Source organism: Oncorhynchus masou, chromosome 32 (assembly GCF_036934945.1).
Source record: "Oncorhynchus masou masou isolate Uvic2021 chromosome 32, UVic_Omas_1.1, whole genome shotgun sequence".
In the NCBI taxonomy this organism is placed as follows: Eukaryota; Metazoa; Chordata; class Actinopteri; order Salmoniformes; family Salmonidae; genus Oncorhynchus; species Oncorhynchus masou.
The window spans coordinates 28,746,830-28,760,860 of NC_088243.1; the positions used below are offsets into that span (position 1 = coordinate 28,746,830).

Below are 14,031 nucleotides of genomic sequence, written 5' to 3' on the forward strand. Positions count from 1 at the left end.
CTGGGGACAATAAAGGACACTTTAAAATGTGCAGTTTTGTCACACAACACAATGTTTTGAGGGAGGGAGCAATTGGCATGCAGACTGCAGGAATGTCCGCCAGAGAATTGAATGTTAATTTCTCTTCCATAAGCTGGTTCCAATGTCGTTTTAGAGAATATTTGGCAGTATGGGGGGGGGGGGGGGGGGGGGTGCTGAGGAGTATTTCTGTCTGTTATAAAGTTATTTTGTGGAGAATAACTCATTCTGACTGGGCCTGGCTTCCCAGTGGGTGGGCCTGTCTGCCAAGTGGACGGCCGATGCCTTCCAAGGCCCACCCATGGCTGCACCCCTGCCTAGTCATGTGAAATCCACAGATTAGAGCCTAATGAATTCATTTCAACTGACTGATTTCCTTATATGAACAGTAACTCAGTAAAATCATTGAAATCGTTGCATGTTGCATTTATATTTTTGTTCAGTATATAAAAATAAATCTATTTAAGATGCTTAAAGACAAAAGCTTATACTAAATAAAACAAATGATTTAAACAGTGCAGAAAGTGTGGTTTCACTTTTTTTTATGAAATAGTGTGTCTTCAACCTCACCTTCACGTCCCTGAATGTTCTTTGTTCCCTACCTGCTAAGCTACCAGGGCAATGCCTCGATCACACTGACAGAATCATTGTGTTTTGGTACACCAGAAGTACATTTATTTCCAATGGAACGCTGCGTTTGCCTTGCAGCATCGTGTTAGAGAGGCAGTTGCCGTGCGTTCTGTGTGGTGCATACAGTGGATGTATCGAGTGTATGCGTCAAACTGTATGTACAGTAGTTGAATGTTGAACTTTTGTTACACACACAAAGATGATGCTGCATACCACGTTGCACAATAACGCTGTATGTGTGATCGAGGTGTAAACTACTTCTTTGAAGTTTATTGGCAGACTACATAAGGTATATTGGCACAATCTAATGTAGAGGTAGTAAAAAAGGTTAAACCTTTATTACGAAATACTAACTATATTTGTAAGTACATTGTCCAGTAGAGGTCAGTGTTTGAAAGTAGTTTGGAATCGAAGAAAGCACCAGAACCACAGTGAAATCAGTGGGATCTCGCGTTTTGCAACACATGGTTGCAAACACAGCGTTCTGTTGGAAATGAATGTACTTCAGGTTTACCAAAACGCTGTCGGTGTGATCGAGGCGTTAGCAGGTTAGTGATTTCAACTCATGCCTCAGCTCCAATATCAAACGTAAAATCACTAGTGAACAGTAGTAACTATGGTATGAGATGCTAGTCATACTCTGGTCTCAGTAGTTATCACATGACTCATGAATGAATTCCAAACCATCACAACACACAAGGCTTTAAATCAAATTAAATGTTATTTGTCACATGAGCCGACAACAGTGAAATGCTTACTTACAAGCCCTTAAACAACAATGCATTTTTAAGAAAAATAAGTGTGGGGGGGTAGTCCGGGTAGCCATTTGATTAGCTGTTCAGGAGTCTTATGGCTTGGGGGTAGAAGCTGTTAAGAAGCCTTTTGGACCGAGACGTGGCGCTCCGGTACCATTTGCCGTGTGGTTGCAGAGAGAACAGTCTATGACTTGGGTGGCTGGAGTCTTTGGCAATTTTTAGGGCCTTCCTCTAACACCGCCTGGTATAGAGGTCCTGGATGGCAGGAAGCTTGGCCCCAGTGATGTACTGGGCCGTACGCACTAGAGTTTGACCGATTATGATTTTAACGCCGATACCGATTATTGGAGGACCAAAAAAGCCGATACAGATTAATCGGCCGATTAAAAAAAATATATATATATATATATATTTTAGATACTTAAGATACTTGTATGCTTAGTCAGATTATACGCAACGCATGACACGCTAGATAATATCTAGAAATATCATCAACCATGTGTAATTAACTTGTCACGCCTTGGTCTTAGTATTTTGTGTTTTCGTTAATTAGTTGGTCAGGCCAGGGTGTGACATGGGTTTATGTTGTTGTATTTCGTAGTGGGGTTTTTTAGTTATTGGGATTGCGGCTGAGTAGGGGTGTTGCATAGGTTTGGCTGCCTGAGGCGGTTCTCAATCAGAGTCAGGTGATTCTCGTTGTCTCTGATTGGGAACCGTATTTAGGTAGCCTGGGTTTCACTTTGTATTTCGTGGGTGATTGTTCCTGTCTCTGTGTAGTTTCACCAGATAGGCTGTAATTAGGTTTCACGTTCCATTTTGTTGTTTTGTATTTGTATCGTCATTTTTGTTTCATTAAAAACATGAGTAACCAACACGCTGCATTTTGGTCCGACTCTCTTTCGACAAACGAAGAACGTCGTTACATAACTAGTGATTATGATTGTGTCATGCCCTGGTCTTAGTATTTTGTGTTTTCTTTATTATTTTGGTCAGGCCAGGGTGTGACATGGGTTTATTATGTGGTGTGTTTTGTCTTGGGTTTTTTGTAGGTGTTGGGATTGTGAATTAGTAGGGTTATCTAGAATAGTCTATGGTTGCCTGAAGTGGTTCTCAATCAGAGGCAGGTGTTTATCGTTGTCTCTGATTGGGAACCATATTTAGGCAGCCATATTCTTTGAGTGTTTCGTGGGTGATTGTTCCTGTCACTGTGTTACTGTGTTAGGTTTCACCAGTATAGGCTGTTTTGGTTTTCGTGTTACGTTTCTTGTTTTTGTATTGTTCGTTATTAAACATTTATGAAAATTACCACGTTGCATTTTGGTCCGATCCTTGCTACACCTCGTTGTCAGAGGAGGAGATTGTTTTTTTATAAGATAAGTTTAATGCTAGCAAGCAACTTACCTTGGCTTACTGCATTCGCGTAACAGGCAGTCTCCTTGTGGAGTGCAACAAGAGGCAGGTTGTTTTATTGCGTTGGACTAGTTAACTGTAAGGTTGCAAGATTGGATCCCCCGAGCTGATAAGGTGAAAATCTGTTGTTCTGCCCCTGAACGAGGCAGTTAACCCACCGTTCCTAGGCCGTCGTTGAAAATAAGAATGTGTTCTTAACTGACTTGCCTAGTTAAATATAGTTGTAAATAAAAAACGTCTAAATCGGTGTCCAAAAATACAGATTTCCGGTTGTTATGATAACTTGAAATCGGCCCCAATTAATCGGCCATTCCGATTAATTGGTCGACCTCTAGTATGCACTACCCTCTGTAGTTCCTTGCGGTCGGAGGCCAAGCAGTTGCCATACCAGGCGGTGATGCAACCAGTGCTCTCGATGGTGCAGCTGTAGAGCTTTTTGAGGATCTGAGGACCCATGCCAAAGCTCTAATGTAATATTGTTTACAATCAGTCTGGGTCCATCCACAAAAACATAAACCCTGGAGTTAGGTGCATTCCGATGTTTGGAACTTTGGACTTGCTTGTACCATGTGCCTACCTTACATCTTAGTTTACAAACTCTCCTATGATGACAAAACACATTTATTATATCTTTTTTTTTGCACTTAGCTTGCATTTACTACACTTAATTGCATTACTTATTGCACCTTTAACATCAGTTGTCCAGTGATTTTGTATGTGTCTGGTGTAGGGGATGGAGATACACTACCAACTAGAGGACTCGTTATATGCAGATGATGTACTTTTATACCTCTCTGACCCAGTAGCCATTGTCCCTAAACTACTAGACTTAATCAATTAATTTTGCAAACTATCTGGCTATTCAATACATTGGGGAAAAGTGATCTCATGTGTATCGCAGATAATTTGACAACAAGGGAGCTAGAGAGGATACCATTTAAAGTGGTGCATGACCACTTAACTTACCTGGGACTAAAAATACCTAGAAATCCAAAGCTCCTCTTCAAGCTAAACTACAGTGAACTGGTTGCAAAGCTAAATCAAAACATGGAGAGCTGGAGAATCCTGCCTCTTTCTATGATGGGGTGCATTAATGCCATAGAAATGGTTTCTCCCCCCAGGTTCCTTTATCTTGGCCAGAATCTCCCGATTTTTCTTACCTCATAATTTTTTAAAGACTTTCGACTGGACAATCTCTTGTAATTTGTCTCAGGATACAAAAAACACCACATTCGTAAAGCCCACTAGGAAAAGCCCAAGGAAAGTGGCAACTTTGGCCTACACATCTTTAAGCATTATTACTGGGCTGCAAATGACAGGGCATTACCGCACTGGCAACTGGGTTTCCCTGATAGCCGGACACTGTTGCCCCCCTGTGGCTAAATATGGAACTCAAGTCTATCATAAACTCCTCTCTTCCAGTCTTGCTTTTCTCCAAAGCATAGTTCCATATTCCATACAAACTGACAGGCAACAACTTGGCTTTGAGAAATTCTTTTAAGAATTTTAAACCAGATTAAGCATGTTTGTAAGGTGCCTGATACTTCTGTATACGCCCCGATATGCTTTAATCATTATTTTGTTCCATCTCGGTCTGATAAAGTGTTTCTTGAATGGAGGTAGAAGGGAATGGCCACAATGGAAGACTTCTATATAGATAAGCAATTAGTATCATTCATCCAATTAGAATAAATTCAATCTCTCCCATTCACATTTTTTTCTGTTACTTAAAAGTCAGACACTATATCAAAGGGGAAATTCAAAATGCTGACAACCTCCCTGAACATTCGTTTTATGATTTGTTACAGCGCCCTCCCAATTCAAAACACCTCATCTCACAGTTTGTCTCCTTTTTTCTCCAACTACACAGAAGCCTCTACTAGCCATCTCAAGGAGACCTGGGGTAAAGAGTTAAATATTGAGATCTCAGATGATCTATGGGGAGAAGCCCTGTCAAGAATTCCCTCCTGTTCCATCAATGCCAGATACAGTGCCTTGCGAAAGTATTCGGCCCCCTTGAACTTTGCGACCTTTTGCCACATTTCAGGCTTCAAACATAAAGATATAAAACTGTATTTTTTTGTGAAGAATCAACAAGTGGGACACAATCATGAAGTGGAACGACATTTATTGGATATTTCAAACTTTTTTAACAAATCAAAAACTGAAAAATTGGGCGTGCAAAATTATTCAGTCCCTTTACTTTCAGTGCAGCAAACTCTCTCCAGAAGTTCAGTGAGGATCTCTGAATGATCCAATGTTGACCTAAATGACTAATGATGATAAATACAATCCACCTGTGTGTAATCAAGTCTCCGTATAAATGCACCTGTACTGTGATAGTCTCAGAGGTCTGTTAAAAGAGCAGAGAGCATCATGAAGAACAAGGAACACACCAGGCAGATCCGAGATACTGTTGTGAAGAAGTTTATAGCCGGATTTGGATACAAAAAGATTTCCCGAGCTTTAAACATCCCAAGGAGCACTGTTCAAGCGATAATATTGAAATGGAAGGAGTATCAGACCACTGCAAATCTACCAAGACCTGGTCGTTCCTCTAAACTTTCAGCTCATACGAGGAGAAGACTGATCAGAGATGCAGCCAAGAGGCCCATGATCACTCTGGATGAACTGCAGAGATCTACAGCTGAGGTGGGAGACTCTGTCCATAGGACAACAATCAGTCATCACCCTGACATAGGACAACACAGCTCATCACCCTGACCACACCATCCCCACTGTCAAACATGGTGGTGGCAGCATCATGGTTTGGGCCTGCTTTTCTTCAGCAGGGACAGGGAAGATGGTTAGAATTGATGGGAAGATGGATGGAGCCAAATACAGGACCATTCTGGAAGGAAACCTGATGGAGTCTGCAAAAGACCTGAGACTGGGACGGAGATTTGTCTTCCAACAAGACAATGATACAAATCATAAAGCAAAGTCTACAATGGAATGGTTCAAAAATAAACATATCCAGGTGTTAGAATGGCCAAGTCAAAGTCCAGACCTGAATCCAATCGAGAATCTGTGGAAAGAACTGAAAACTGCTGTTCACAAATGCTCTCCATCCAACCTCACTGAGCTCAAGCTGTTTTGCAAGGAGGAATGGGAAAAAATTTCAGGCTCTCGATGTGCAAAACTGATAGAGACATACTCCAAACGACTTACAGCTGTAATCGCAGCAAAAGGTGGCGCTACAAAGTATTAACTTAAGGGGGCTGAATAATTTTGCACGCCCAATTTTTCAGTTTTTGATTTGTTAAAAAAGTTTGAAATATCCAATAAATGTCGTTCCACTTCATGATTGTGTCCCACTTGTTGTTGATTCTTCACAAAAAATACAGTTTTATATCTTTATGTTTGAAGCCTGAAATGTGGCAAAAGGTCGCAAAGTTCAAGGGGGCCGAATACTTTCGCAAGGCACTGTATCAATTGATACAATACAAAGTCATGCATAGGCTCTGATGTTTGGAATGGTGGCTACTAAAAAAATGATCCTCACAGAATGGCAGTAACCCACACTGTTGTTTTAGTAGGTGGCTAGTAGAATGATTAACACCATTAACTTGGAAAATATTTGTTTTTTTTAGGACCAACTCCTCAAAGTTTGGGGTCCGTAAATGAGAACTTGTTCTCAACTTGCCTACCTGGTTAAATAAAGTTGAAATAAATAAAAATGTCCAATCAATTGAATTTACCACTGGTGGATCCAATCAAGTTGTAGAAACATCTCAAGGATGATCAATGCAAACAGGTCTCATAGCAAAGGGTCTGAATACTTATTTACATAAGGTATTTCTGTTTTAAAAAATGTATACATTTGTAAACATTTGTAAAAACCTGTTTTCGATTTGTCATTATTGGGCATTGTGTGTAGATTGATGATCAACATTTTTTATGTAATCAATGTTAGAATACGGCTGTAACGTTACAAAATGTGGAAAAAGTCAAGTGGTCTGAATACTTTCCGAAAACACTTCAGAAAGTATTCATACATACATACAAGTATTAATTTTGTTACGTTACAGCCTTATTCTAAAATGTATTAAATAAAATAAAAATCCTCAATCTGTATTACAGCCTGAATTCAAAATTGATTAAATAAATAAAAAACACCTATCTACACCCAATACCCCATAATGACAAAGTGAAACATTTTTTTTAAAACATTTTTACAAATGTATTGAAAGTAAGAATACAGAAATATATCTGGGATGCTGGCCTTCTAGGCAGAGTTCCTCTGTCCAGTCTCTGTTATTTTGCTCTGTTATCGTAATCTTTTATTTTTATTGGCCAGTCTGAGATATGGCTTTTTCTTTGCAACTCTGCCTATAAAGCCAGCATCCCGGAGTCGCATCTTCAATGTTGACGTTGAGACTGGTGTTTTGCAGGTACTATTTAATGAAGCTGCCAGTTGAGGACTTGTAAGATATCTGTTTCATAAACTAGACACTCTAATGTACTTGTCCTCCTGCTCAGTTGTGCACCGGGGCCTCACGCTCCTCTTTCTATTCTGGTTAGGGCCAGTTTGCACTGGTCTGTGAAGGGAGTAGTACACAGCGTTGTACGAGATATTCAGTTTCTTGGCAATTTCTTGCATGGAATAGCCTTCATTTCTCAGAACAAGAATAGACTGATGAGTTTCAGAAGAAAGTTATTTGCTTCTGGCCATTTTGAGCCTGTAATCGAATCCACAAATGCTGATGCTCCAGATACTCAACTAGTCTAAAGAAGGCCAGTTTTATTGCTTCTTTAATCAGTACAACAGTTTCCATCTGTGTTAACATAATTGCAAAAGAGTTTTCTAATGATCAATTAACCTTTTAAAATTATAAACTTGGATTAGCTAAAACAATGTGCCATTGGAACACAGGAGTGATGGTTGCTGATAATGGGCCTCTGTACGCCTATGTAGATATTCCATTTTAAAAAATCAGCCGTTTCCAGCTACAACAGTCATTTACAACATTAACACTGTATTTCTGATCAATTTTATGTTATTTTAAAGGACAGAAAATGTGACCCCAAACTTTTGAACGTATATATACAGTACAATTTAAACGTGTGGACACACCTACTCATTCCAGGGTTTTCTTTATTTTTACTATTTTCTACTGTTAGAATGTTATGCAATTGCCTGCCATAGCCCCAAATAAAATGTAAACATTGGCTGGTTGGGGTCGCGAGAATTTTCAGATATCCAAATGAGGTCGTGGACGAAAAAAAGTTTGGCAACCCTTAGTCTACAGTAACAAATTCATCAATCCAACGTTCACTTGTTAACTACCTTTCTATCTTCGTTTGAATATACACCGATATAACCAGTTGTGAAAAAATATATATTAGGCGAACAAAACAACTTTTTTAAACACACCGCTTGGGTCCTTCGGGCACAGTTAGAATAAGCCAGATATTTCACCAGATGTATTAATGATAAGCATTCCAGCCAGCATCTGGTTGGCGTTTCCACTCACTACCAAATATGGTCATGAGAGGAAGCCCAGTTGCCGGAGGTGGGAGAAGATTGAGCGATATGGATTTTGGCCAAAATTCTGCACATTTTCTCATCGATTAAACATTTGATCACCATACAGTTTTTTTGTTGTTGCCAAAACTGGAATCGGTGTTTTGTAGACTACCCTTTGTCAACGTTTCTAAAAGGGGCGTTGTTTGGGAGTGCAAGGGCGAATTGCGTTACTGCACACGCGCAATACGCAGAGTAGGTATTCCCTAACAGAAATATGCAAATAAATGCTAGAACGAGACAATAGGATCTCACTAGCTCGTTCTTGGCTCTGTCCACCTCCTTGCTTGTTCTGCCCACGATTATTAATTTTCTCCCATTAGAAACGACAGGCTCTGGTCTATCTTGGGTTACTTATAAAACATCTTTGCTTCAGGTGCAGGCCGACAGACACTCCTTGTCACAGGAAAATGTCGCGAATCTACAAGGTCCGCTGACTGGCGTTGAATGTAACGAATCAGATATTTTATATATTGCACGGTAGGCGTTTCTTGTGACGTCGTGACCAATCGTTTTCCGTCACTTGATCTGACGCCGCAGTTTCTCCATGTTGGGGGTAGGCTTTCTAGCTACAGTGTTACGGAAGATGTCATTCCTAGGTCGAGGAGCTATGTTGAGTGCGACAAAGACAAGAGCATGGACCCTTGCTAGGTATACAATAAGCAATTATATGGGTATTGAAATATACGGGAATTGTTTAAGAAGGCATATAAACAACTTAATTCTGTCCATTCCGCTCTCTTAACATTACAGCATTGGTTATCATTTTGTGTCAGTCAAGCTTTCGTCATCGAGCTACGTAAACGTTTGATTGCTGTTAATAAAACATTGTCCTACCATCTAATCAGACAAATACTTTGGACTTAGTCAACGTTGTGTGTCTTGATCGAGCTACACATGGGTCTAGCCAGCTCTCATGATCCACTGAGCCTTTATACATGACCCCAAGGCTGGACCCATCCCTATAGGCTTTGGGACACAGGTTGGACTCCCAGAGTTGTGCATCGTTCTGGTGGGTGGCGATGGAAAAAAAACCTTACCACAATACTAACCAACAGACTCCCGATGTTGTGTTCCAAAGCTAATGCCTCGATCACACCAACAGTGTAATTGCATTTTGGTACTCCGGAAATACATGAATTTCCAATGGAACGCTGCGTTTGCCTCGCAAGAGCAGTTGCAGTGTGTTCTCTGGTGCCTATGTTGGATTTATCCAACGTATGTGTAAACTGCTTGACAGAAATGGTAGCAGAAGGTGAATGTTGAACTTCTGATGATGCTGCCTACTATTTTACGTAACTACTCTATTGGTGTGATCAAGGGGTAACGTCCGATCACACTGACAGTGTTTTCACATTTTGGTACACCAGAAGTACATTGATTTCCAATAGAATGCTGTGTTTGCCTTGTAGTATTGTGTTCTATGTGGTACCTACATTGGATTTATCAACATATGCGTCAAACTGTAAGCATAGAATTTTCCAGAAACGCCCTTTTTAAAATATATATATTTTTAATCTTTATTTAACTAGGCAAGTCAGTTAAGAACATATTCTTATTTATAGTGAAAGCCTACCAGGGAACAGTGGGTTAACTGCCTTGTTCAAGAACGACAGATTTCTTTACCTTGTCAGCTCGGGCATTTGTTCCAGCAACCTTCCAGTTACTGGCCCAACGCTCTAACCACTAGGCTACCTGCCACCCCTTCCCTGCAGCGAACGCCTCGATTACACCGTTAGCGGATTTGTGAAAAATGGTACGCAGCATCAGCTGGATATGTGTGCAACAAAAGTTACACATTCACCTTCTGCTACCATTTCTGTCAAGCATACAGGTTGACGCATAAGCGTTCCATTGGAAATGAATGTACTTCTGGTGTACCAAAATGCCATAACACCATCGGTGTGATCGAGGCATAAGTAGTAGTAACTAGTAGAATGCACTGCTGTCAGTGTAACGTTAGGCCTTATATATCAGTAGTATAGGCATAGAGTTGCATTAATTTGTACTTAGTTGGTCAGCATTAACTAGTTGATTTGTTTTTATTTGGATGAAAAAATTGTAACTACACTGTATTTATAAATGAGTGGATTTGGCTATTTCAGCCACACCTGTTGCTGACAGGTTTATAAGATTTGAGCACATAGCCATGCAGTCTCCATAGACAGATATTGGCAGTAGAATGGCCTTACTGAAGAGCTCAGTGACTTTCAACGTGGCATCGTCATAGGATGCCACCTTTCCAGCAAGTCAGTTCGTAAAAATGTTGCCCTGCTAGATCTGCCCAGGTCAACTGTAAGTGCTGTTATTCTGAAGTGGAAACGTCTAAGAGCAACAACAACAACGGAGCTGCGAAGTGGTAAGCCATACAAGCTCACAGAATGGGAACCCCGAGTGCTGTCTTCTGTTGCAACACTCACTACCGAGTTACAAACTGCCCTGGAAGCAACATCAGCATAAGAACTGTTCGTCGGGAGCTTCATGAAATGAGCAACCATGGAAGCGTTGGCTGGAGGGGTGTAAAGCTCACCGCAATTGGACTACGCCCCCTGCCCGAATGGATAGTGCAAACTGTAAAGTTTGGTGGAAGAGGAATAATGGTCTTGGGCTGTTTTTCATGATTTGGGTTAGGACTCTTAGTTCCAGTGAAGGGAAATATTAACACTACAGCATACAGTGACATTCTAGATTATTATGTGCTTCCAACTTTATGGAAACAGGGCCTTCCTGTTCCAGCATGACAATGCCCCTGTGCACAAAGCGAGGTCCATACAGAAATGGTTTGTCAAGATCGGTGTGGAAGAACTTGACCGGCCTGCACAGAGCCCTGACCGCAACCCTGCCAAACACCTTTGGGATGAATTGGAACCCCGACTGCAAGCCAACATCAGTGCCCGACCTCACTAATGCTCTTGTGACTGAATGGACGCAAGTCCCTGCAGCAATGTTCCAACATCTAGTGGAAAGCCTTCCCAGAAGAGTGGAGGCTGTTATAGCAGCAAAGGGGGACCAACTCCATATTAATGCCCATGATTTTAGAATGAGATGTTTGACGAGCAGCTGTCCACATTCCTTTGGTCATGTGGTGTATATTCAAATTGAGTGATGTGTATGTCTTGAGCATCTTTGGTACTCTGATTTGACTGAATAATTGTATTTATTTTAGGGCCTCTGCTCCCCTTGTCACCAATGTGGGCCAACCAATATTACTGAGATGTTCCCAAAGGTCACAACCCCTCTACACCGATTTCTCTCGATTAAGCAGCACATCAGCCGGAGAGGAACCAGCAGAGTCCAGTCCAGTTGAAGAGAAAGTATACCTCAGTGCATCATGTGTTAAGGTTAGGGCAATTATTCACTCAAATTGCTTACATGTCATGTACAGTATACCATGTAGCTTCTCATTTGAAATAATTCCCATATGTGTGGGCTGTAAAAGCTCTGTTTTTCTCGAGCACTCGCTTTCACTTTCATCAACCCTGATCAAGTGATACAAGGACACTCCACAATGTCAAGGACTGACATAATTACCCTTTTCTCTGTGTGTTGTTCAGAGGTTAGGAGAGATCATGGATAAGGGAGAGTACCTGAGAATACAGGTGGAAGGGGGAGGCTGCTCTGGGTTCCAGTACAAGTTTATCGTTGACAGTACTAGGAACGAGGATGACAGGTAATTGTCATTGATTGATTGTACCTCTGTAATCATTCAAGAAGACCTCATTATGAATGAACTATTTAATGTGTTGAATGGCATGCAGCAGGAACACAATTTTTTGTGCTAACACAATCATTATCTCAAATCAAATTTTATTGGTCACATACACATGGTTAGCAATGTTATTCCGAGTGTAGCGAAATGCTTGTGCTTCTAGTTCCAACAGTGCAGCAATATCTAACATGTAATCTAACAATTCCACAACTACCTAATTCACACAAATCTAAGTAAAGGAATGGAATAAGAATATATACATATATGGATGGGCAATGACAGAGTGGCATAGGCAAGATGGTATAAAATACAGTATATACATATGAGTGATGCAAGGTATGTAAACATTATTAAAGTAGAATTATTAAAGTGGCTAGTGATCCATTTATTAAAGTGGCCAATGATTTCAAGTCTGTATGTAGGCAGCAGCCTCTCTGTGTTAGTGATGGCTGTTTAACAGTCTGATGGCCTTGAAATAGAAACTGTTTTTCAGTTTCTCAGTCCCAGCTTTGATGCACCTGTACTGACCTTGACTTCTGGAAGTTAGTGTGGTGAACGGGCAGGGGCTTGGGTGGTTGTTGTCCTTGATCTTTTTGCCATTCCTGTGACATTGGGTGCTGTAGGTGTCCTGGAAGGCAGATAGTTTGCCCCCGGTGATGCGTTGTGCGGACTGCACTACCCTCTGGAGAGCCTTGCGGTTGTGGGTGGTGCAGTTGCCGTACCAGGCGGTGATACAGCCTGACAGGATGCTCTCAATTGTGCATCTGTACAAGTTTGTGAGGGTTTTAGGTGACAAGCCAAATTTCTTCAGCGTCCTGAGGTTGAAGAGGCGCTGTTGCGCTTTCTTCACCACACAGTCTGTGGGTTTGTATAGCTGATCATTACACTGTGTTACATGCTATCTCTCTGTCCTCAATCCCTTCGTATTATCCTTTTTTTTATTCCATTCTAAACTCTTTCTACTGCACCCCATTTTTTTCTCAGGGTGTTTGAGCAGGGAGGGGTAAGGATCATTGTGGACCAAGATAGCCTGGAGTTTGTGAAAGGCTCGACACTGGACTATACTCATGAGCTGATCCGCTCCTCCTTCCAGATGCTGAAGAACCCCCAGGCAGACCACGGCTGCTCCTGTGGAACCTCCTTCTCAGTCAAGTTATGAGTCTCGGCCTGAGGCTTTCAGCTCTCAAACCCTCATCCCCTACATCCTTCACTAAGTCATAAAATTATATATTCAGAGACCGTGTTCTCATGGTTGCATAAGTTATTACACAATTCACAGACGATACTTGTAGCAACTCAGCAACTAAAAACATTGACAGACTGGTGTATCTTTAGGTAAAGTATGCTTGGTTACAAATTAAACTAAGTGGTTGAGAATCTGAGATTTTCTTGGATACAAATAGATGGATTAGTGTTACATTTCATTACAATATAAAACACTCTATTGATTCATTATACATTTATACTAAATGAAGACTATGCTTTGGAGTGGTTTGTATGCGCTAGAGTGTATCCCGTACCTAGATGTGCTTGTATATATAAAAATGGGTCATATATCTTAACAATAAAATGTGTTAAAAGGATGTTACATGGCTTTTTTATTTGGGATCAAATTGATGTTGGTGTATGTAAACTGGTCATAGAGTATACCACAGTATGAGTCATAATACCCATAAAACCTAGCAGTCAAACAGGGAAATGGTTCCAATTGTTTTTCCACCATTCATTATTCCCATAGGGGATTTTAGAAACGCTCAAAATAAAGGCTGTGTTTCATGTAGGTTTACCCTCTCATGATGTTTTGATAACTGTAAATCCCACTAGGACAAGGTGATTTATCAATATATTTGCCTGGATTAACCCCGCAATAATGAAATGCAAATTAGCTGCTAATATGGCTATCATAAAGAACTACAAATGCCATGATGATCTGGACGAGACTGCCGAATCGAGGCAAAGTTAAGAATCTCTGGATTAACTAT

At 40.8% G+C, this 14,031-nt stretch overlaps 1 protein-coding gene across 1 annotated transcript; it reads left to right on the forward strand.

The window, feature by feature from the left end:
- Positions 1-8,881: 8,881 nt before the first annotated feature.
- LOC135525859 (iron-sulfur cluster assembly 2 homolog, mitochondrial-like) lies at positions 8,882-13,346 on the forward strand. Its single transcript, XM_064953795.1, has 4 exons — positions 8,882-8,991; positions 11,507-11,681; positions 11,895-12,010; positions 13,034-13,346. Exons 1-4 carry the CDS (start codon positions 8,888-8,890, stop codon positions 13,206-13,208), a joined length of 570 nt encoding a protein of 189 aa, XP_064809867.1. The 5' UTR covers positions 8,882-8,887; the 3' UTR covers positions 13,209-13,346.
- Positions 13,347-14,031: the final 685 nt, after the last annotated feature.

Coding starts and splice junctions, on each gene's coding strand:
- LOC135525859 (XM_064953795.1), top strand. CDS start 8,888: ATGTTGGGGGTAGGCTTTCTAGCTACAGTGTTACGGAAGATGTCATTC. Junction 8,992..11,506: donor AGAGCATGGACCCTTGCTAG/GTATACAATAAG, acceptor TATTTATTTTAG/GGCCTCTGCTCCCCTTGTCA. Junction 12,011..13,033: donor ACTAGGAACGAGGATGACAG/GTAATTGTCATT, acceptor TTTTTTTCTCAG/GGTGTTTGAGCAGGGAGGGG.